Source organism: Recurvomyces mirabilis, assembly GCF_035927965.1.
Source record: "Recurvomyces mirabilis strain CCFEE 5264 chromosome Unknown scaffold_36, whole genome shotgun sequence".
NCBI classification, from domain to species: Eukaryota; Fungi; Ascomycota; class Dothideomycetes; order Mycosphaerellales; family Teratosphaeriaceae; genus Recurvomyces; species Recurvomyces mirabilis.
Genome location: NW_027041970.1, coordinates 184,574 through 206,775, shown reverse-complemented (window position 1 = coordinate 206,775; position 22,202 = coordinate 184,574). Strand labels below are relative to the sequence as shown.

Here is a 22,202-nt window from a genome sequence, read left to right as displayed (position 1 = left end):
CAACAGGCGCACGTCAATGAGGGTGCAAAGCCAAGCAGGATCTATGGGCAACCTGCTTAGGCTGAACCTGACCCAAGCGAATGGCCATTGACCGCACGAGTTGATGTGTGTGACTGATAGCACTGCGATGGTTCTTGCTCACACGGTTGGAGTCCTGGATGCTACGTATCTCCAGATGCAAACCATGTTCGGACGATGAGTACCCCCTCTTGCGGCTGCACGGCGAACTTGGTGTGAGCAAGATAAATCTGAGTGGACTGGCATAGAGGATTCCTGGTACTATCAAGCCGAAGGAGCGTGGGACGTTTAGAGTGTACTAACATGCACGGAGAGTCTTGGGAGGGGCTGAGTAGTTTCCACGAGACATTCTTGCTGTGGACTATACCAGATGGACACTGGTGCCTCGTGCTGACTATGTATATTCCTGGTACTATAGCCTATCAAGTTCATGGTGTTACACCTGAAGCATTGCCGGGCTCTATAATCTACACGAAACAAGCCAAGCCGGCTGGGACAAGATTAGTACCATTATTCTTCCGAAACAAAGCAGAGGCTAATCACCACTTGTCATGCTGCTCTCTACACGGAACATTACCGGACGGCCATGGTGCCTCGTGGCCAACAACCAGGTACTTGGCATGACTGCGTGGTACTCCGTTCATAGATACATGTGTAGTGGATCGTCCACCATGCACAACATCTCCAGCGACCTCCACGCCAACGACCAACAACGATCGATTTGTCTCTACTGCCCAAGATGATCGGTATCAAAACATTCGTCTCGCTGGCATGCACTCTTGCCCTCGCCACAGCCGCAGATATCACAGGGAAAAGTCTACGTATCCTGCCACTGGGAGACTCCATTACCGCAAGTCATTCCTCGAAACGCGAATTGTGCAAAGGACTGACAAGAACAAGTATGGCTACCTCAGCAGCGACGGCAACGGCTACCGCCAATACCTCCAGACCGACATCAAGAACGCCGGCGCAAGCGTGACCTTCGTTGGCTCCGTGAAAAGCGGCACCATGACGAACAACAACAACGAGGGTCATTCCGGGTGGGTGATCTCGCAGATAGCAGGTGCTGCCGCCCAGATCACAAGCTTGGATCCGGGAATCGTCCTACTGCATGCCGGAACGAACGATTGTAATAACCCCAGTCTAGCTGCGACTGCATATCAGAGGTTGGGGAGCCTGGTAGATCAATTGATCAAGCAGTGGCCTGATGCTACCATTCTCGTGGCGAAAATCATCCCATCGACAAATTCAGGAACAAACACAGCCATCTCCAACTTGAATGCTCAGATACCCGGTACAGTCCAGATCGGCGCCTCTTAGTTTCTACGCTGACAAGCCATCAGGTCTCGTCGCCACCCGTGCAAACGCCGGCCACAAAGTCGCCGTAGTAGACATGTCACCCCCAAACTTCACCACTAGCGAGCTTGGCGACTACCTTCATCCCAGCGCCGAAGGCTACAATAAGATGGCCACCCTCTGGCTCGGCGGTCTGAACGCCGCTGCTGCAAGAGGGTGGCTTGGGGGTGCAGCCACTTCATCGATAACCTCTCCGATCACGACCAAGGAGCCAACAAGCACAGCGAGGGCCACAATAGTGACCTCGACGAAAACAAGTGCAGCCGCTGTCACAAGCACGGCGGCGACAGTGGCGAAGTACGGGCAATGTGGCGGACAGGGGTATTCTGGTGAGCTATACAGTTCTGCTCGAGAAGATGGGATTGAGCTGATGAATGCCTGCAGGTCCGACGGTGTGCGCAAGTGGATCGACGTGCGTGGCATCGAACCAGTACTACTCTCAGTGCTTGTGAAGTGCCTTTGGGGAAGAGTGCGAGCAGCAGATTTGGCTAGCACAGTATTTGGTGACTCTCGATCACCTTGCCACCATTTAGCACGTTATACAGAGTGAAGATTCAATGACACTGTAACGTCCCTGACGCCAAGATCTTCAAGACCTTTCCTCTTTCCGACCATGACTACGTGGACGGGTTCAGATTAGTACTCGGCGCCGTCGTCATTCGCTATCCCGAGCATGCTACACAAACGGCGATCTGATCAAGGGCTGAAACCGCCTCGCAGTGGTCGACGGACTGCTTCTGCCAGATGTTCAGCTTCATTTGATGACAGCTCTTGCGTCTCGTTTACAGTCAATTCACCACTACTCGTCCACTGCGTTCTGGCCCAACGGACGATCAATATCAGGTCCCACGAACGACCGCTGGCCGTCGATGAACCACCAAAGTATCGACAGAACAAACGTACCTCCTACAAGCACGATCGACCAATTCAGCGTGACTGCTGTAGGACTCACGGTCGCTGGCTAGAAGGGGAAGAAGCTCGTGAAGAGTGTATAGACTATTGCAACAGCATTGATGATGTTGCGACCCCTGCCGAGTGCGAAGGGACCGTGCGGAATCTGTTCGCCACGCATACGCTTCAGGACACCGAGGATGACAGGCGTGATCTGCAAATAATCAGCATGGTCGACATGAGCCAAGCCGACGAGGACATACATATGTGATATACAAGGTAACCGCGGCAGAGTTGACGAATGCATTGAATGTTGCAGTCGACCCAATGTTTATGAACCCAAGAAGTGACTGGTTGATGACCGACAGCATGATAGCACGAAGAGGTACCTGCGAACGAGGGCTGACTTTGTCAAAAAATCTCGAAGCTGGCAATCCACGGTCGCTGGCGAAGGCCCGGGCCGTACGAGAGCAGCCTGCTTGAAGTCCGAAGTTCGCCATGATGACAATGACAAGGCCTACAGCTGTCATCGCATTCGTCCCAGGTAGCGACTTTGTAGTATTGTGATAGATCTAAATGAATGGATAGCCAGCTGCTGAGACAGGCGAGGCCAGAAGCTCGGTGGGATCACCCATCGTGAACAACAAGGCGATGATCATGCCAAAGCCAAGGAGGCCATTGATGAGTATGGTCCCAATCATGGCTCGCGGTATGGTAACTCGGGGCTCGCGGAGTTCTTCGCTAATATAATTTGCAGCGTCGTAGCCTACGAATGGGAAGGTGCTCGTGGTGAGGCCGATACAGAAAGCTATAATGTAGCTTGGCCAGACTTCTGCGTCCACGGCGGAGGTGAAGACAAATTCCGCTGAATTTTGTGGTCATGATAGGTAGACGAGCGGTATTAGGACCGCGCGAAGAAGCCTGCTATGTGCCATCCCAGACTGTACGAGCAAAAGTCATTGGGCAGGTCTAGCCAAGTTGATGCCCAATACTTACAGAAATGTCTCAAACCGGAGCAGCCACTTCGCAGCGAAGACTTTGACCGCAAACCCTACCCATGTGATCAGGAGATAGATTAGAGTGCCATGCCATCGCTGTGGTATATAGGTTTCGGGATAGCTGAGAATTGCCAGTGCTTGAACAATCGTCGCAGCAAGGAATGCAGGCGAAGCTGTTGTCAGTTGCCGACCCCAGAACGTCCTCCAGCCAGCGATGTGGGAGACGATTCGGAAATACTTATTCGGCGCCGGCTCTGCCGCCCATCGGTACTGTGTAGCGGAATTTGGTGAGCTGGATACTTCTTAGCTCTTGATCAGGATTCAGCCGGGGTGTGGATTGGTAAATGGAGGCATTTTCTGCCAGCGACGCACAAGTCGCAAGAGTGCCGATGAAGCAGAAAACGAAGCCATAGACTAGAGCTACAGGCCCGCCATTAGCCAATACTGTGACGAAAACAGCAGTGAAAGCCTGTCCAGAGTTTGTGAGCAAGGTCTGTTGTATGGATCAGTGTTTTGTGGACATCTCACCTCCCAGGTCGCAATCACATTTGTGCACAGAGCAAGGCTCGACACGAAGCCGAATATAAGCTGTCGAAATCAGCATAATGAGAAGGTGATCGTCTGAGATTTGTACGTGGAGCTGCTGCTTGTAGCCCAGATCCTGCAACTTTCGAGCATCGACATCATCTTGTCCGTGTGCTCTTATCGTCTCTGCGACACCTGCCAGCTTGTCGTCCGTGGCGACCATGATCAAACAAATTAAGAGGTGAAGTGTCTGAGCATAGTCATGGCCGGTCGTTGAGACGTGGGCCCTCGGCGAGAAGCCTGGAAGTCATACCGCAATCTTGGCAAATCCTCACTCTCATGAACGAGATCGAAAGATCGACGGCTTGATGCCATCGAGCTGGATATGCGGGCGACCCTCCGTGCGACACTGATGGTGGCCGGATATTGGTTGAAAGCAGGGTCTAACGTGGTTAGCTCTAGTCGTTCAGCCTGCATGCGGAGAAGTGATTATGTACTTAGATGCATATTCTGCTCTCACAGTAAAACCAGATCGATGACAGCGTACTGGGCGAACTAAGAGACATGGTGCGTTGGCGACAGCGTTACAACCTTGAGGATCAGTCCGTTAGTCAACAAACAAGCCGAGTATGCCTCCAATGACCCTTGCGGAACTCCTTCTCAAACCGTTCCGGCGCGACAAGGCCAAACTCAGTAGTCTGCCCTTCGTCTTGCCAGAACACAAACATCTCGTCTCCAAGTGATCCACCAGGCGCAAATTGATCACCGCGTAGACGTGCTACAACGGGTACCTCACCTGCCTCTACCCTTGAAGAGAATGCTTTCACGCTGTCTAAAATCTCAGCAGCCGGAGCGTCTGAACAAGTGTGTCCTCAACCCACTCGCACTCTAGCTTTATCATCAGCCTTCACTCCACTCACAAATGCATGTAGTCTATCGACACTTGCTTTCCAATTCTTCCAATTCCCTTGAGATGGGAAGACAACATGTACATCTTGCTCCTCGCCCACATTCGAGCTAGACGTTTGTCCTACGTATCTCCGGTGAATAGCCAGCGTCCGCGACTGTCGTAGATTGCTAGGGAGGTGGGAGTATGACCAGGTGTGTGTATAGCCTGCAGGCCAAGACCGTGGCCCTGCCAGGTGATGTGCTCACCGTTGGTGAGGTGATGAGTTACGTTGTACTTCGGTGTCCGCATCCCGAAAGTCTCACAGAGAGAGTTTGCTGCTAGGTTGGCTGAGTTGATGAAGTCCTTGTCATGACCTGACGCCATGATAGTGGCTCCACTGCTGGCAAAGACTTCGATTCCGCCAATGTGGTCGAAATGGCAGTGTGTACAAACCATCATGAAGTCATATCTTAAGGCTGGCGTTGACATTGAGGACGATTCCGGGCATTTCGCCCAGCATATTTATCAATGATCTTCTGCTCAATGAAGTCTTTCAGCTCCGCCGGGCCTCGTCCGCCTTTGCCATAGTTCTTCCCGCAGCGAGTGTCAATCACAACGGCCAGGTTGATATCCTCGTAGTTTCACATAGATGAATGGAAACTCGATATATTTGTCGTTGTGAATGACCAGATATGTGCTTGAGTTTAGCTGCTGCGAAAGTCATACAGGGGCTGGACCGATCATCGTGAAGTGAAAATGATGACTGTCGGTTCCACAGCCTATGACATTGCTTAACTTGGGAAGGGTGATCTGGACTCATTCATCCGGGAGGTAGATACGCGGGAACGCATCAGGATCTCATCCGCGCGGAGCAAATGTTACGACGGCGGAAGCTCGTACTTCGGAGCCAGAGCAAAAGCATCAGTGCTACACATGGAATCGGCGAGGGCAGTGTGAAAGTAACGTGAATCTATTCACACATCGCTCTTCCGTCGAAACAGGAAGGATTATCATCACACATATCGTCATCACACACTAAACCCACATGTACATCATCCGCCATGAACATCCGCTACTGTCGCCTCCCATTACCATCCTCCTCCCCACCCATCCCCGGCCCCATGTATCCACCATTATCGAACATCGGTCCTGGAGTGAAACTCCCCAGCCCCAACCCCTCAGCCCAATCCCACTCAAGGGTCATTGGCATCTGCCACAAGTCCTGCGGCACAAAAGGCTGCTGAAATGAACCAGGCATGCCACCACCACCACCACCACCACCAGCTCCGCCGCCCATCCCGTTGCCATTCGGTATGTCGAAGGGCCCGGAAGTCATTGCGCCCATATCCCCCAGCAATGGGTCCGTCAAGCCTACACCACCACCGTTATTGCCTGGCGGTGTCAAACCAGTAACCGAAGGATTACCGTAACCGTCTGTCAACTGGCCTTGGGGTTGGGAGAAGTTAGCTGGGCCAGGTAAAGGCGAGCGCGGTGGGCCGCCGCCGTAATTCAGCTGATCTCCATTGCTCATGTTCATGAGGAAAGGAGGCAGGGGTCCGCCATCCCATTGTCGCGATCCATTACCCATCATGCTCGGCAAGCCAGCACCTGCACCGCCTTGCTGTTGTGAATGCTGCTGCTGCTGCTGAGGGCCATATGAATCAGTAGCGGACCTCGGACTCCTGTACTCCGCCCCGATACCACCAGGCTGACTTCCACCCCAGCTCGCTGGACTGGCTCCCGCAGATCCAGCTACACTCGCCCGGAGACTGGGCGTCTGTATCGGCCGTCTATACCCCGCCTGCGTCTCGACTTGCATCTGTTCCAACGTTAAACCTTGTGACAACCCCTCATCAACAACCTTCTCTTGCTCGCCTCGATCGCGCAGTATCCGAGCCTTTTCTCGCTCGGTCGGCATCCTTCTTTCCGCTCCACCACTCTGCTCAGCTCCACCAGACACGCCGTTAGTCTGTGAGCCTCCTGGAGTCGACGCGCCGACAGCAGCACCCATCTTGCGTTTGCCTCTTCCGCTACGAAGATCCCGCTCCGCCTTGTCCAGGACAACACGAGCAATACGTTCGAATTCCGCACACACACTAAGCATGCGTCTTACGTTCCCATTCGCTTCGTTGACATCCCGTTCCAGCATTGTGAGGAAGGAGACGACGGAGGACATGAGTTTGAGGTCGCTGCGGGCCCGAGCATCTTGAGGGTTTTGGAGGATGTTTGCGAAGAGCGTGACAAGTGCTGAGACGGGATAGTAGAGAATGAGCCTGTCGAGATGTCAGCAAGGCTTTGCGCTTTCGGACTATCGTGATAGAAGTTGTACGACTTACCAAACACAAGCATAATCGCCCTGAGGAATGTACCGGATCAACCCGATACTCGTTCTCGCCGCATTCACACACAACGCCGCGGACATGAAGACCCTTGGATTTAAGGGCCGGGCATTCAGTCCTTGAATTGCATAATCACTCAATCGGCTCGTCCAGTACCCATGATGCACGCTCATCCGATGGATGGTGGTTAGACAATTGTAGTAAGCGAAATGCAAGCAGACGACGTGTAATATCAGTGGAGTGTGGGCGGCATTGATAGCATGTTCGGGCCGAAAGTCTACCGGGATGCTTTCCTTCCAGTTCTCGAGCTCAGAGTCCAGAAGGCCGATGGTGTTTAGGAGTTCGCCGTCGGACTGGCGAGAGGCTTTGACGCTGTAGAGGTGTTTGTAGACACGGGACTGGATCTGGGCGAAGGTGCACATCAAGCGAAAGAGGTTCATCGTTTTGCGGTCTTCTCCGCCACCATCGGTTTTGGTAAGGGGAACTGTGCCGACATTATCCGGTGGGTCCTCAGACGGTAACTCGACATTCATGTCATCGTCGTCCTGACTCGGTGGCCTTCCGCTCCTCAGACACAGGTCCTTGTCCAGCAGATAGGCAATCCAGAAGACGCGTTTGCGTTGTTCGTTTTCTACTTCGTTGAGATTGAAGCCGCTACCTCGCTTATGGAGGCCAATGCTGTGTGCCAACCGTATCGCCGCTGCGACCAAGAAGAAAGTGGGCTGTGGATTCGGAGTGCCTTGCAAGAACAATGCCATTCCCAGAAGTGCTTGTACGGATAGGAGGTCGGTATTCCGCATTGTCAGCTCCGTCATAACAGCCATGGCGTTCTTGAGGTAGCCCCAAGCATGATCGTCTTCTTCTTGCCCGACAACATTGGACATGACGCGGAGGCGGTGGGCTATTGCGAGAGCGACGTTGAGGGAAGCCCACCATCCAGATCCTTCGTAAGGTTCCAGAGAGTAGTGTTTGTCCACCAAATGCATGAAGGTCGGTTCGTGGAAAAGCGGGAACATCTGGTTGAAGTGCTCAAAGTAATCTTTCAACAACGCCTCCGCCTCTCGTCTGGGCGGAAGTGGTTTGAAGATCTTTCGCTCGAACAAATCGTTAAAGACTTCCGGCTTCCAGTGTTCCCACCCACCTCCAGTTTGCACTTCGTCTTTTGTGGCGGTGGCGATCATAGATTGAAAACTGTTATCGCCAGTCTTCTCATTGACCCATTGGATGCCTTTTGGGGAGAAGATGGAGAAGCCGGATGAGGAGCCAATGTAGCGTGTCTCGCCGCAGTTGTTTGTGATGAGGCTACACATTTGGTCGGCTAGCATGTCGACGGTCTTTTCTGGCTGCTTGAACGGGTTGTCCGGGATAGTTTTTGTCGCGGATGGTGGTGGTGGCGCAGCTGCTGTGGCGGACGCCGGCGATGTTGTTTTCGGAGGTGGTGGAGGTGGTGCGGTATGTGCTGAGGCAGGCGTGCGGTTGTTTGAGCGTGGCGTTCCATTAGCCGAAGCACGACTGAGATCAGCTTGTCGCTGTGGTGGTGCCGCTCCCGCCGTGGCCGGTGCCAAAGGACTCCCACTCGCCACCGCAGGACTACTATCCTGACTCGTACTGCCCTGCCGCTCCGCCAATCGCTTCTCCAGCGTACCCAGATCAGTCCTGCCACCGTCATCCTCCGCTAGCAGTCCGCTCAACCGCAGCAAGTTCTCCATCCGACCCAGCCTATTCTCCAGTCCCTCGATATACTTGGCCCCTTTCGGCGGGGCTCGCTTCTTCTCCACCTGCGTGAAGATGCACTCGGTCTTGTAGTTCTCACAGTGCGAGCATTTCGGCATCTTGCCATCGCACTTGATCTTCTTCTTGCGGCACATGTCGCAGGCTCGGGCTATCCGCCGCCTCTTGGCATCTCTACCCTCGGCTTCGTCGCCATCTCCCGCAGCATCGCCGCCCTCCCCGTTCTCGTCATCAAAGCCGTAGTCGGCATCTCCACCGGGAAACCAATGCGAGCCTTGCGCCGGCATCTCGGCAAATTTGGGCCCGTTGGTTGGGGGAGGCGCATATGCGAAGCCGGCGCCCATGAGCTCCGCGTGCATATTCGTTGCCGATCCGCTGACGTTGGGAGGTCCGCCGCGGCTCGTGGACTCTGGAGGTTGTCGCGAGGGATTCATTGTTGCGATTGTGATTGTTTGTGGAAGGCGCGGTGGTGCTCTCGCGTCAGGGCAAGAAGGTGCGATCCAGCGGGATCGGTCAATCGCGGTCCAGTATCAGGGACTTCCACCTCACTGTCTTGTTCACCTTCGCATTGGGAAGCTGGTGCCCGTTTCGACCAACTAATGTCTTGATGCGCAGTCCTATCCTATGCAATCTGCTGACCAATCTCTGATAGACCGACTCCAGCAGCACCCTTCTTCCAATACCGGTCACTCAAGTTGTTTCCAAAACACTATGCTTGCAGTGCAATAACCACTCGTAGATATCATCGCAGGCAGAGTCAGAGGTCCGGATCTTGTCGCAAACGCTATGACGCGAGAACGAGAACCATATCGCGGAGTCTTGGCAATCTTCCGGTCCCGTTGCCGAACGCCGATGCCATCCCATCCTCTCCCTCAGCGTGCACTCACTTTTTCCTCGATCGGATTGACACTCGGTCCGCCCCTCGGTTCATACTCATAATGTCCTTCACTAGCTAACAAAGCATCTCCAGCCGTCTATACAGATCTGAACTGCCCTTCCCGATTAGCCCGAGTACATCCGGATGCGCTTACAGACCCTCCAGATATGTCTTGAGAAGTAGGACGTCCGCTGCACTCGTTTCACTCTCCCCTCCCTCATCTGGCATGGCGCACGTCTTATTCTGTAGTGCTGTGGTAGCTTGAAACGACCTTCCGTCCAGTGGGATGGAGCTCGAGTATTATATCACAGCGAGCATAGAGACCATCACTCGCTTATTCGGATGTACATGCTGCCGAAATATAACGCACATCTTCCAAGCATCGCAGATATTAGCACGGTAAGCGGTCTGCTTCGGTTGTAAATTGTAAGTATGCTACTGTGTTGAAGTTATACTATCCACTATCCGAGAACGTCTATGCTACTGATGTTCCAGAGGCCTCACACATCCTTCTGCGCCACTACCCATGATCTACAACCTCTCACCTCCGCCACGCGCGCATACTCCAGTCCCCGTAGCTACCGAAGGAAGACCAGCAGAACCGAACTCAGTGCTCGTAGTACCCAGCGTAGGATTTGCCAGATCGACGAAGATCCACACGGTGTTGAGTAGTGTGATAGTGCCTGCGTAGATGATAGCGTCGGAAGGCGTGGTCATTGATGCGGAGAGCAAGGACGCAGATCTCGTGATGTTGACAGAGACGGGGGAGCCAACGATAACGGAAGGGCCGAGGGCGGCGGTGGTCGTGTTGTTGCTGAGCGAGAGTGTCGAGTTGGCCGAGAGACTGGACGTTGCACTACTTCCGAGGCTTGACTTCGTGTCTGAAGGTATGCTAGTTGTCAAAAGAGACGACGCGGACGATGAGGCAGGTGTGATCGTGGTTTTAGATGTTGTAATAGGCAGGGTACCCGGGTTCTCATCAGACGTAGAAGAACCTGTCCCAATGATCAGAGCGCTCCTCGACGTAGAAGATAGCAAGGCTGTGTCACTTGTACTAGTCGCTGAAGAAGTAGTGAGACTGGATGTGCTCGTGATAACGCTAGACATCGTTGCCGATGTGATGGAGCTTGACATAGCAGAGGTGGTGAGGCTGATAGACGTGGTTGTAGCACTGCTGAGTGGCGATGTGCTCCCGCCGGTGGTCGAACCAGTCGATATGCTGGTGAAAGATAGGGTGGATAACTCCGGAGTGCTCGTCGTGCGGATTGCGCTGCAAACGATACTCTGCACGGCAGTACCATTGAGACCCGCGGCTTCAAGCGAACCAACATCGAGGTCGGCGCAGTCGGACGACGTCGTTGCTCCTTGACGCGCACTCTGGAGCGCCTCGTAAGCAATAGTGAGATTGACAGCAGCTCCTTTCAGGTCGGGAAAGATAATGATTCCGCTAGCAGTCTCATAGCTAAGGGGATATCAGCACATTGGACTTTTCAAGGGACCAGAACAACGAACAGCAATTGCTCTGCCAGTGCAGCGTCATATGGTTGGTCATCGTATGTGGTGTCTTGATCAAGATGCCTACAGACAGCACTCTCGTTCCCGGCTTGTGTGATGGCGATGTCGAAGCGGGCGGCGTTCACTTGCTGCAAGTACGTTGGAATATCCTGCGACCCAGACTGTCGAATGACTCGATGTAACCTGGCGTCGATGCGAGGTAAGAGCTGGAGCAGGGCAAAGACGATGGTAGGGTTGAAGCAGGCCATGCTGAGGAAATCGTGAAGGTTGTGCCGAAGAGCGAGATTTCCCATACTACCGAGAGAGGGGTCTATACGGACTATATTGTAATGCCAGCGAGAACTGGCAAGGGAGTGGGTTGAAAGACATTGTGTGACCAGTGTCGGCCAGGTCCTAACAGATCCGACGTCCTGAACCTACTCTCTATGTACGTCGGGCTGCTTGGTCAACCCGGAGGGATCGTCCACTTGTACTGGGGATGTATACTAGTGTCGTCAGAAGTGCACTCCGCATCCTTCTTCGGGCGGCATCCTTCATGCTTGTGTTTAGACATTGTCTTGGTGTGATGACAAGAGGAAGCAAGGAAGACTGAAAGCGATGTCGAGTTCGGTAGCCGGCGAAGTGGGTCTAGAGTCAAGCCTCATTACGCCTGGGCCACACGAGGCGAGATCAGACGACGGCCCAACGAGGCAGCCGACTTGCAACGTCGTAATGTTTGCTTTCTAGCCTTTTATTCCAACACCTCCACAATTATATTCCTTACCTGACCGCCATCTCGCTGATATAGTCATACAGCCCCGGAGACTGAACAGAGTATCTTATCAACTAACAGTGATTACGCATTGAGCATATCAAGCACTGTTACACGACAACAATCATTCTGTAAGGCTGATCAGATACCGCGTGCTCAAGTTCTACGATCTTCCCTCTTTGCTGGAAATACAAGCTCTTTTGCACGTCCAGCGCCGGAGGCGACATTGTGGCCATGGAGGGCGTTCGTGGTCATCTCCAGAAATTCTCCACTCAGGTCGGCAGCTATGTACCAGACTTGACAAGAGAACATCTATCAAAGTTCTCGGCTCAGCTAAACGGCTACCTACCAGATCTCAGCCAGGAACACCATCGTCGTATCAGCAATGAGATAGGAAAGCAGCTGAGTGCCGACGAAGTTCAAGCTTATCCCGAGTATCCACATGTGAATTGGGATCTCAAAGCGGAGAAGAAGGAGCGAATCGATGTGGCTGATGGCAGAGGCGGTCCTTTCAAGCTTTCTTATGAGCTTCACGGTAGAGGGCCAAGGAAGATCGTGGTATGTAGCTATCCTAATGGAAACAAAGTCATCTGGCTGACACTACTAAGTTCATCATGGGTCTAGGCGGCTACATGAAGACATGGCAGCGGCAGACGAAAGACTTCGGACATACTGAAGGCGACAAGTACACATGCCTCATTTTCGACAACCGTGGGATCGGTGACAGCGACAAGCCACTTCTTCGCTACACGACCTCCGAGATGGCTGCAGATGCCGTAGAGCTACTACAACACGTCGGCTGGACTGACGAGCGAAGTATACATGTCATAGGCATAAGCATGGGCGGCATGATTGCTCAAGAACTGGTACGCAGTCTCATATGAAGCATTCTTACTTTCTGCTAACGCTGTCAGGCCCTCCAAATTCCTCAGCACATCTGCAGTCTCAACTTCATATCCACAGCACCCCGAATCGTGCGGACACTCCCATACATGGAGAACATGCGGAATCGGATCAACCTCATGTGGCCAAAAGCTCTCGACGCACAGATCAGTAAAGTGAAGGCCGACTGCTACAGTGCCGCATGGCTCAAGAAACCAGACGAGACAGAGTCCGTAGTGCAACCTTTCCCAACAAATGGTGATCGGTTCGCGGCAGGCGAGCTAAGCAAGCGCCTTGCGCCGGGTAAGTGACACGACATATATTCTGATGACTCCCTGAAGTGATACTAACACAACTCCAGGCGTCTTTCAACCCAAAGGTTTCCTCTGCCAGCTCTACGCTGCAGGCTTTCACCACAAAAGCGATGAGCAACTGAACGAACTTGCCAACGCTGTCGGCCGCGAGCGCATCCTCGTGCTCCACGGCACAGACGACCATATGATCGACTTCGTGCACGCTGAGATGATGCTAGCGGGCCTGGGAGGAACAGAGCGCGGTGTCATCTTCAGTAAGCACGAGGGTCTTGGCCACGTTGCTCCATTCGAGATCCGGCACAAGTTTAGGGAGATCATTGCTGGACGGATTGAGGTGACGGAGGGTTTGGCCAAGGTAGGAGAGAAGCGATAATCGTAGTCACTAGTAGCAGCGCAGAGGAGTTCACAGAGCTCAGATACCCCAGCATTGATTTCTTGGATCAAGCTCGACTTCCGTACCTCTTCTCCACAATATCAGTGGCATGCTCTCGGATAGTGAAGCTAGAGGTCCCTCGTAACGTCGTAACTCTGATACAATTATATTGCTCAGCTGTCTCTGCCACTTTATGACCGCAACAGCCCCATCAACACTTTCATGCGGTAGACCAGCCAGCTGGGACGACAAAGAGACGTCAGCGACGTTTCTCGGGACCTGGAGATTCCTAGACACGTTTTTGATATCGCTTCGCATGTTCTACAGACCGCAAATGCTGCTCCCGAGACAAGGTATTAGGGAGACCATCGTGTCTGCCGTGGAAGCAGGGCGACAAGTGTTGCGATTTAGCATGCGTGTCGAAGTCCCGTGCATCACCATGGGCTTTGATGACTAGGCAGCTGAGGACTCGAGTTGCTGCTTCAGTTCTTCTGTTCGCATGTTCTTGTCCGTTGAGGAGTCTTGATCATTTCGCTTCGCTCGGCTGTGCAACCTCTGCCTCCACCACAATTGCCAGTTTGAGCAGCTGCGTCCTATCCCCAAGCGTAGCCAGGTCCAGACTGGGATGTATAGACGGGCTCACCATGGATTACAGTCGTGCCGACCCCATCGTGGACATCCAACAGTAGACCACATCATCACGTTCTTGTTCGTCAGCACCTGCCTTCCTACTTCTTTTCCAGCATCTACTCCGATCTCCAATCATCCAGGAAAGGTTATCAAACGGTCGCAAAGCCGGCGGACCCACGCATGGTGACATAATTGACACAAGTCCAGAGTCCGCGTTGCCTCTGCCAGCGCAGTATAGCGACTGCTTCCCGCTCAAACTCATACTCCAGGCCTGTCATGCGGGAGCATAAGAAGACGTCAGCCACGCCGCTCGAGGTATGAAGGTCTGTGGATACATTGATGATCTCGATTCCAAAGTTTGGCAGACGCTTGAAGTGCGCTCTCAATGCTTCAATGTGTTGTTCTCGTGATATGGCGATTGGCAAGACGTCGATCCTGGCTTGGAAGAATGGCGCCATGTGCTCGGTAGTACTCTTGAAGTCCTTCGCGTTGCCCTGATCTTCTAGAATGGCACAGCTCCAAGTCTCCAATTGCTGTCTGATGATTGCATCTTTTCTGCTACTGCCGGTGAAGGTTTCATGAGTATCATACTGCTTTCTTGGATGGTCACAGGATTCGTTCGGGGAGCAAAACTCGTTCACATTCCATACTTCACAATCGGGCATCATCGTGGTCGATCAGCCCAGATGTGATCCTTGAAGCCACCTAGCGTGCGAACTGAATGACCTTGTATTGCTAGGGCAGTGGAGACTGCTTTACTTGCTATGCCTATCGCTCACAGCAACCACCCTCGCCGGCCTCCTCTCTTTACTCTCGATAAAGCTACTGGGTTCTTGCATTTGGCTTAGCGTCTGCATTGGTAACATCCGATTTCACAGCCCGCGGGATAATTCGGATTCGCAGATGAGTCAACACGCCATAGGATGAGTATTAGCGTAGGTATCTAAAGGCGGGCGGAGCAAAGCACATATCTACTAGTCCAAACAGGCAGCTGCTTACTACTGTTGAGTTTGCATTCGCACATCTGATTCACCAAAAGCATAGATATGTATCTGAGGACAGGACGAGAGTCGAGCTACTATACTGCACTTACCACAAGAAGTGTCCAACTCTCTGCCTAAGAAGTGACACATGGGAAGGAAGACCGATCACAATGTCAAACACTGTCGAAACGGCTGTCACTGCGAGTTGCGAGATTTTAGACAAGACAATGGAGCCAACAAATAATGTTATTACCCAGCTTTGCATGTTCCAAGAGGAGCGTAGTGCCGCTGACACGATAGCTCGCACAGCACACTACGCAAGCGATCCAACAGCATACTTGAGGGAGAAACTAGGAGCTGAAGGCTTCGAAGAAAGGAAGCAGATGCTGTGCTTGCCGACTGAAGTCGATCTAGACAGATATGGTGGTGGCGCGCACAAGCAGCATTTTGAGCAGCACATCGCCACTATGCTTGGAAAGCAGCATGGCTTGTTCTTTGTCACTGGTGTACAGGCTCAACTGGCTGCATTGAAAGGGCATTGCAACGCTCGTAGTAGACAGAAAGCGGCATGGCATGTCTCGTCTCACCTTGAAGATTGTGAGCTAAGCGCATACTCGGAGCTATATGGGCTGCAGCGACAACTACTTGGAAGCGATCCCACAGCACTGCCGACCGTAAAGGAGATCACTGAGGTGCTTGACCGACCGGAGCACGAGCGACCGGCTGCAGTGCTCATCGAGGTACCCAATCGAGTGCTCGGGTGCCAGACATATACCTTCTCGGAACTTGAGCAGCTATCCGAAGCATGTCGAAAGGCTGGGGTGGCGTTCCATATGGATGGCGCTCGATTGTGGGAGGTCGAGCCATATTACCGAGCGACTGCAGGCAAGTCATTTGCTGAGATTGGTGCTTTGTTCGACTCAATTTATGTGAGCTTCTACAAAGCATTAGGCGGAGCTACAGGTGCAATGCTGGCCAGTAACGATCTGGTGATTATGGACGAAGCCAAGATCTGGCAGCGTCGAGCGGGCGGCAACGCATTCTCTCTTGGCTATCAGATTATAGATTGCGAGCGAGGCTTCAACGAGAACATGGGCTTGTTTGCGAGGAGATGGCAGAAGATGCAGGATGTTGCGGCTGGTATTGAAGCTGCGACTGCATCTTATAAGACTGATGGCCAGGAGCCTATCATTAGCTTCATGAGTGGCAAGCCGACATGTTGCCAAGTCATCACTGTATTCAATGGGTTCACTGCGGAAGAGCTAGCCAAGGCTCGTGATGCAGTCGAGAAGAAGATTCGTGTCCGAGTCTTCGAACGACTTCGTCCGAAGCAGAGCCTAGACCAGATGATTCGAGCCCAACAGGAGAAGGCTTCCGGAGACATCAGCAGTGTCGAGGCTGCGGAGGCGTCAACCGACGATCGCAAGCATTTTGTAGAGTGGTTCATTATGAACGTTACATTCGAGTTTCTGACACAAGTGTTCGTCGATGCTTACAGAGCGTTGTGCGAGGAATTGGTAGCGGAATGAGAGCAGCGAACCCGCAGGTCTTCTCTTCGAGAACATGTAGCAGGGCAAGGATGCGTAGTAGTTGTGGACTGGCGATCGTACCGACTGTACAGTGTCCAACCGATAGAACTAGTCCACGGAGTTGAAATCGCTCGAGGAGAAACAGTGGTGAAGTTCGGAGTTCCGCAACATCGTACGCCGAGAAGACGGGTGTGGCGCCCGGCAGCAAAGTGTCATCTCGCCTAGCAACGAAAATAAACACACACATAACATAGGCGCGGTCGTACGCGTTGATGAAAGTCCTCTTGGCCAAAGCCATGATACTCGCAGCTGGTTGAGTCTCGCTTTCGCCACCGCTCAATGAGGCCGTAATTGACAGAGGCAAACATGGACAAGGCCACATTCCTCAATCCGACCACTTATTTTGGTGTAGCCTGTGTGGCATTCTCGCTGGTGGCAGTGGGGTCAATCTGGAGAAATCAGAATGCATCGCAAGCAGCAACACCGAAGCACAAGGTCGCTCATGCCAGCTCATCGAAACGACCCGACCCACGACGACGGATGGCCGTCGACAGTCTGTATGCTGACGAGGACACGCGTGCGGCAATTGCATCTAAGCTAGCTGCAGTCTCTGTAACTACCAACGACACTAGGCCAGATGGCAATGCCGTGGAAGGCCTGATAGATCAATGTTCGCAATTATCACAACAGCTGCGGTCTTCCCAGGATGAACATTCTCTGTTGCTCGCCGAGCTTGCCATGCTGATGGCAGCTCTATACAGATTACGACAATCATCGTGGACGGGAGCATCTTTGAATCCTCAGGCTGCTTTTAGCTCTTCTACAGAACCCATATCCGATACACTTGCATATCTTCGCACCAGCCTCAGACTATCCCACCTGGACGAGAGCGCCGGCTCGGCAGTGGCCAAGCAAATAGAGGAGCAGCGAAATACACTTGAACGACTAGTCAACAATGCTCACATTTCCGCATGGCCACCTACGCCTCCGTGCGAGATGGAAGTCAAAGCTGGCACGTCTCGTGACCACGATCTGATGCCATCTTTTGCTATGCCTACAACTGGTCTTACACCTATGGCAGACACCGGAGCCTGGATCGAGCCGCCGCCAGAATACAGCCCACCATCTGATCCATCCATTCTCGCTAGAGTGGAGAAGTCCGATGTGAAGGCTCCAACAGAACCGACTCCTCCCGAAAACCAAGACAGAGCCGAGGAGCAGGTCTTCGACACCGACGCACTTTACAACGCGGTCACGAACGAGGAGCTCGAGCTGGTCAGTGATCTTCTGGAGCAAGACGCCACGCCTGATGAGCCAGTTGGTGAGCTGCAACGCACAGCTTTGCACCAGGCAGCACATCTCAATTCCACGGCCTGTATAGCTGTCCTCCTTCGCTACTCTGCATCAATGACTGTCGAAGATGCAAAAGGCGATACGTGAGTCTCCATGACTGAAGATTTCCCCCTTCGTGATCTCACTAACCACCACGATAACAGTCCTGTACACCTCGCAGCCTGGTCCAATAGCTGCGAAGCTCTCTCTGCTCTGCTAGCACATGGTGCCGACGTCGACTGGCTTAGTGGTCGCGATGGCTACAGTCCATTATGGTGCGCTGTCAGTGCATACCACATAGACGCTGCAAGACTTCTCCTCAAGCACGGCGCGCGGGTCAGCCTCCGTTCGACATCCGGAGCATTCCTCTTGCATCAGGCAGCTGTGACCGGGCAAAGTGCCATGTGCGAGCTTTTACTTGAACGAGGAGCCCAGGTGGATAGCTTGGACTCTGATGGCCAAACCGCGCTTCAATATGCCGCAGCATCAGGCTCAGTTCCTTCAGTCAAAGTAATGTTGCGCGGCGGTGCCAACGTCAGCTTGGCGCAGGCGCAAGGGCTGACGAGTGCGCACTGGGCAGCCCACAAAGGCCATACAGAGGTCCTGGATCTGGTACTATCTTATGGTGCAGACATAAACGCCCAGACGGAGCAAGGTGCTACTACATTACACATGGCGGCGAATCGAGGCCACATTGCCGCAGTACGACTACTGCTGGAGAAGGGTGCAGCAGTGGATGTCGAAGCGGCATGGGACGGCACCAGTGGCACACCAGAGGACATGGCACGTGAAAAATGCCACCGACGGGTTGCGAAGCTGCTCGCATCATGGGACACAAATTAAGCTCCACAGCATTGACAGAACCCCGACCGAGCCTTAACCATCCCTCAGATGGAATGCTCCTTCTACCAACCAGGAGACTGCGTCGCACGAATGTGGTTCGCAGTCCAGCACAATCGTTCGTTTTCAGCAAGTAGATGCAATCCAGCCGAGCAGACTTCGGTCGTTTGTCCCTGAATATGTGCAGACCTTCTGCTTGCGCTAATTTTCTCACCACCGAGAGGCGATGGCTGGCCATCAGCGTGAGATCACTTCTGTCACGTCCCGAAGCTCGAAAATTCTGTGCAACAGCACTGTCCAGAATCATTGAGACCGCAAGTCTTCAAGATCGCAATTGCATGATGAATAGGGACGCAGTGCGAGAATCATCTTCAACCAGGAAGGCATCATGGGAAAAACAACACCTCGTACACTCAGCATCCTGCCGGTGGAATCTTAAAAGCCATGGCCATGCCAACAGCTTGATGCCACAAGACATGGCAATGGAACATCCACAATCCGGCGTTGTCGGCCTTGAATCTCAGGATAACGTAGCCCCTGCTGGGGACATGGATCGTATCTCTTTTGACAGGATTGAGAACGTTCGGGCCTTCGCCCGGCTGGTCGTAGGTGGAATCGAACGGATTATAGGACTCGTACACACCTCGACGAGATGGATAGTGCCTACTCAGGACATAGAAGTCGTGGCCATGGAGGTGGAAAGGGTGGCCTTTGTCATCCATATTGTTCAGAACGACGTCGACCCACATTCCATTAGAGGCTATATGTTGTACCGACTTTGCAGTTTCCAGTGGCCAGGAGGTTTCTTGCATTTCGAGAAGCGTTGCTGAAAGATCCGCCGTGTCCCAGGATGTCCGGTTAATGAAACCTTTCGGCCTATTCGAGAATTCCGCTAGATAGCTGATCGTGGTGTATAGCAGTACAGTCGCACTTGCCTTGTTCGGTATCGCAGTCTCCACGCCAGACACTCTTGACAGGTCGACGATGGAAGCGGTCTTATTCTCATGGCCTAGTCGTGCAACAGAACTCGATTCAGTGGCAATCGGAAACTGCTGGGTGGCTAACAGGGCAAGATTGGGAAAGCGCATGGTCTCACGGTCCAGAGCAATCGTAATATGACTTTCCTCGCTCTCCATCCTCTGTACGATCAGGTCTACTCGCTCTCCGGGATACAGTATGCCGAAACCAGAGCCTTGTGCCGAATGGGCGACAAGATTGCCGCCGTCTACAGTAAGTAGTGACGCACTATGACCAGCGAATGCTATTGAGAAGCCCGTAGATGCTCCGGTGTTGATGATGCGCAGACGAGTACGCTGTCCTGAGAACCTGAGCTCAGGCAAGATGGCCTTTTGGCATTCCACTGGCCACGCAGGAACAGCCCGAGTGCACTCGAAACTACCTCGTCCGTTCAGCAATAGTGAATCTGGAACAGGTTCGATCTTGAAGTTTTTCCAATCACGATAGTAGTCCAGCACATCCATTGAGGAGCGATGGTACCAGTCTCCGACCATCAGAACGTCGTCTGTGTCGTAGGTCGAGGAACTACCGGCAATACCGGCCTCCCGCGTCTTGACAGGCGCATGAATAACAAATGCACCATAAAGTCCATCCGCACGTTGCGTCTCGGCATGAGAATGGTACCAAAAAGTGCCAGACTGATCTTGCGGAATGTCTAGCTGATATGTGAAGGCATCTCCAGGTTCTATCGGCTGTTGCGTTACACCATCGACACCGTCCATCGCGTTGGCGATCCGCAGACCATGCCAGTGCAGGGAGAGTCCTTCTCCACCATCAATTTCGTTTCGCACGGTAATGATCACCGTATCACCAGAGCGTGCTTCGATGGTGGGACCAGGGAAAAGGCCATTGATAAGGTAGACAGTCTTCAGTACCCCGTCGGGTCGGCGCATGCCCTTGGTAATCTCCCAACCCAGCTGGACTACACGAGCCGGACGGTGAATGTGATCGTCCGGACGGAGCATGATTAACAAATCCTCTTTACTTCGATCCGCTCCTTTCTCAACTGCTTTGGTCTTGTCGACAGGCAAGTTTTCAACCCCAGATCTTGCGCGAGCGACGGTGTACCAGCCAAGTATGGCTGTCATTACGAGAACGAAGCCCAGTAGCAACGCCAGTCGTCGGTGGACAGAGTGTCTGTCCATTCTGATCTCCAGCATGCCGCCAACAGCAAGCCACCAGACCTAGCCCGAGGTTTTCTGCATCGTGAAGCAGTGAGACGTCAAGGAGCAGTACGACGATCGTCTGTTATCTAATGAGAGAAGCACATGTCAAGCCTACCTTGTGTCCGGAGCGCTACCAAGTCAGGACGCATGCTTGACTCTCAGCTAAAATGTTCCCTCTTGGTGCAAAGTGATTGAGTCTCGCCTGCAATGTAACGCCAACAATTTGCGAGAGTTTGCAGATCTTGAGGATTCAAATGTGATTCGGCGCGAAATCCGAGCCCTCCAAAGCTTCGCACGTGTCCCAAGAACTTCACCAGACTGGTCTTCCTCCACCTCTTTCATTTGCAGGGTAGAAGACATTATGCAGGTACATGAGGTGGAGAGTACATTGCACCTGTTCTACTCGGCAAATGGACGTCCCTGCCTCCATTACTACTGCGAGCAGAGACTCCTCCAACCATGAGGGCAACGAGTTGGCTAGCACGTGGGATGTTTGGCAATCATGCTAACGGATGACCGGCATCAACATGTACAGCTTGGAAATTAGCAGCAAAGTACATACTGTGGCCCATGTGCGCGGATTCACAGTCTCTTTGCGTCTTCCTATACCACCACGATGCTGTCGAGTGTCTGCTTTCAGCTCTTCATCGCTGCCGTTTCGGCTGGCTCTTTGAAGGATGTCAAACATGTCGTACTCTTCATGCAGGAGAATCGGGCTTTCGATCACTACTTCGGGACAATGGCAAGCCGCCCTCCACTTCTCTAATCAAATACAGGATGCTAACTGTGTTGCACGTAGGCTGGTGTACGAGGCTTTGCGGACCCAAACGTGCAGGTCAACCCGGATGGCAAGACGACGTTCGAGCAGTCAGTGCAACCGAACAGAAGAGTTGTCCCGATCTACGGCTGATTCTTGATAGACTGGTGACTCCGGCCATGAGCAACGCAACCAATACACTTCAGCCCTGGTATCTGAATTACTTAGGCGGGACTTGGCCGGATGCCACTGGATGCGTAAGCAACCCGATGCTATGAGCCCGCATGTGGATGACTGACGGATGCTGAACAAGGGTTCCAGATGGGCGCAGGTTCCAATTCATGGCAAGCTGTACGCCTTCCAGTAATCATGTTGCGAATTATTCATACTGATGTCCGGTGTAGATGCATGAGGCATACAATGGTGGGTTGACGAACCAGTGGTGGGTCGTGGTCAACATGGTTCGTAACGTGTGGTCACTAAAACTGC

General features: G+C 52.9%; 9 protein-coding genes across 9 annotated transcripts; 4 read left to right on the top strand and 5 right to left on the bottom strand.

Moving 5' to 3' along the window:
- Nucleotides 1–789: 789 nt before the first annotated feature.
- LTS14_010077 (uncharacterized protein) lies at nt 790–1,745 on the top strand (the record flags this gene model as incomplete). The annotated part of the gene is given in 3 exon segments (XM_064842754.1): nt 790–1,312; nt 1,362–1,703; nt 1,717–1,745. The coding sequence occupies 3 exon segments, from the start codon at nt 790–792 to the stop codon at nt 1,743–1,745; spliced, it is 894 nt and encodes a 297-aa protein (XP_064689751.1).
- Nucleotides 1,746–2,335: 590 nt separating this feature from the next.
- Nucleotides 2,336–2,765, bottom strand: LTS14_010076 (uncharacterized protein; the record flags this gene model as incomplete). The annotated part of the gene is made up of 2 exons (XM_064842753.1): nt 2,336–2,479; nt 2,529–2,765. 2 exons carry the CDS (start codon nt 2,763–2,765, stop codon nt 2,336–2,338), a joined length of 381 nt encoding a protein of 126 aa, XP_064689750.1.
- A 736-nt stretch (nt 2,766–3,501) lies between these two features.
- On the bottom strand, nt 3,502–4,011 carry LTS14_010075 (uncharacterized protein; the record flags this gene model as incomplete). The annotated part of the gene is made up of 2 exons (XM_064842752.1): nt 3,502–3,707; nt 3,792–4,011. The coding sequence occupies 2 exons, from the start codon at nt 4,009–4,011 to the stop codon at nt 3,502–3,504; spliced, it is 426 nt and encodes a 141-aa protein (XP_064689749.1).
- A 1,738-nt stretch (nt 4,012–5,749) lies between these two features.
- On the bottom strand, nt 5,750–9,181 carry LTS14_010074 (uncharacterized protein; the record flags this gene model as incomplete). Its single annotated transcript, XM_064842751.1, has 2 exons — nt 5,750–6,950; nt 7,014–9,181. The coding sequence occupies 2 exons, from the start codon at nt 9,179–9,181 to the stop codon at nt 5,750–5,752; spliced, it is 3,369 nt and encodes a 1,122-aa protein (XP_064689748.1).
- A 974-nt stretch (nt 9,182–10,155) lies between these two features.
- On the bottom strand, nt 10,156–11,387 carry LTS14_010073 (uncharacterized protein; the record flags this gene model as incomplete). The annotated part of the gene is made up of 2 exons (XM_064842750.1): nt 10,156–11,086; nt 11,137–11,387. The coding sequence occupies 2 exons, from the start codon at nt 11,385–11,387 to the stop codon at nt 10,156–10,158; spliced, it is 1,182 nt and encodes a 393-aa protein (XP_064689747.1).
- A 737-nt stretch (nt 11,388–12,124) lies between these two features.
- Nucleotides 12,125–13,459, top strand: LTS14_010072 (uncharacterized protein; the record flags this gene model as incomplete). Its single annotated transcript, XM_064842749.1, has 4 exons — nt 12,125–12,448; nt 12,499–12,756; nt 12,805–13,075; nt 13,134–13,459. The coding sequence occupies 4 exons, from the start codon at nt 12,125–12,127 to the stop codon at nt 13,457–13,459; spliced, it is 1,179 nt and encodes a 392-aa protein (XP_064689746.1).
- A 1,783-nt stretch (nt 13,460–15,242) lies between these two features.
- Nucleotides 15,243–16,601, top strand: LTS14_010071 (uncharacterized protein; the record flags this gene model as incomplete). Its single annotated transcript, XM_064842748.1, has 1 exon — nt 15,243–16,601. The coding sequence occupies one exon, from the start codon at nt 15,243–15,245 to the stop codon at nt 16,599–16,601; it is 1,359 nt and encodes a 452-aa protein (XP_064689745.1).
- Nucleotides 16,602–16,967: 366 nt separating this feature from the next.
- Nucleotides 16,968–18,776, top strand: LTS14_010070 (uncharacterized protein; the record flags this gene model as incomplete). The annotated part of the gene is made up of 2 exons (XM_064842747.1): nt 16,968–18,037; nt 18,098–18,776. 2 exons carry the CDS (start codon nt 16,968–16,970, stop codon nt 18,774–18,776), a joined length of 1,749 nt encoding a protein of 582 aa, XP_064689744.1.
- Nucleotides 18,777–19,186: 410 nt separating this feature from the next.
- Nucleotides 19,187–21,644, bottom strand: LTS14_010069 (uncharacterized protein; the record flags this gene model as incomplete). Its single annotated transcript, XM_064842746.1, has 2 exons — nt 19,187–20,974; nt 21,519–21,644. The coding sequence occupies 2 exons, from the start codon at nt 21,642–21,644 to the stop codon at nt 19,187–19,189; spliced, it is 1,914 nt and encodes a 637-aa protein (XP_064689743.1).
- Nucleotides 21,645–22,202: the final 558 nt, after the last annotated feature.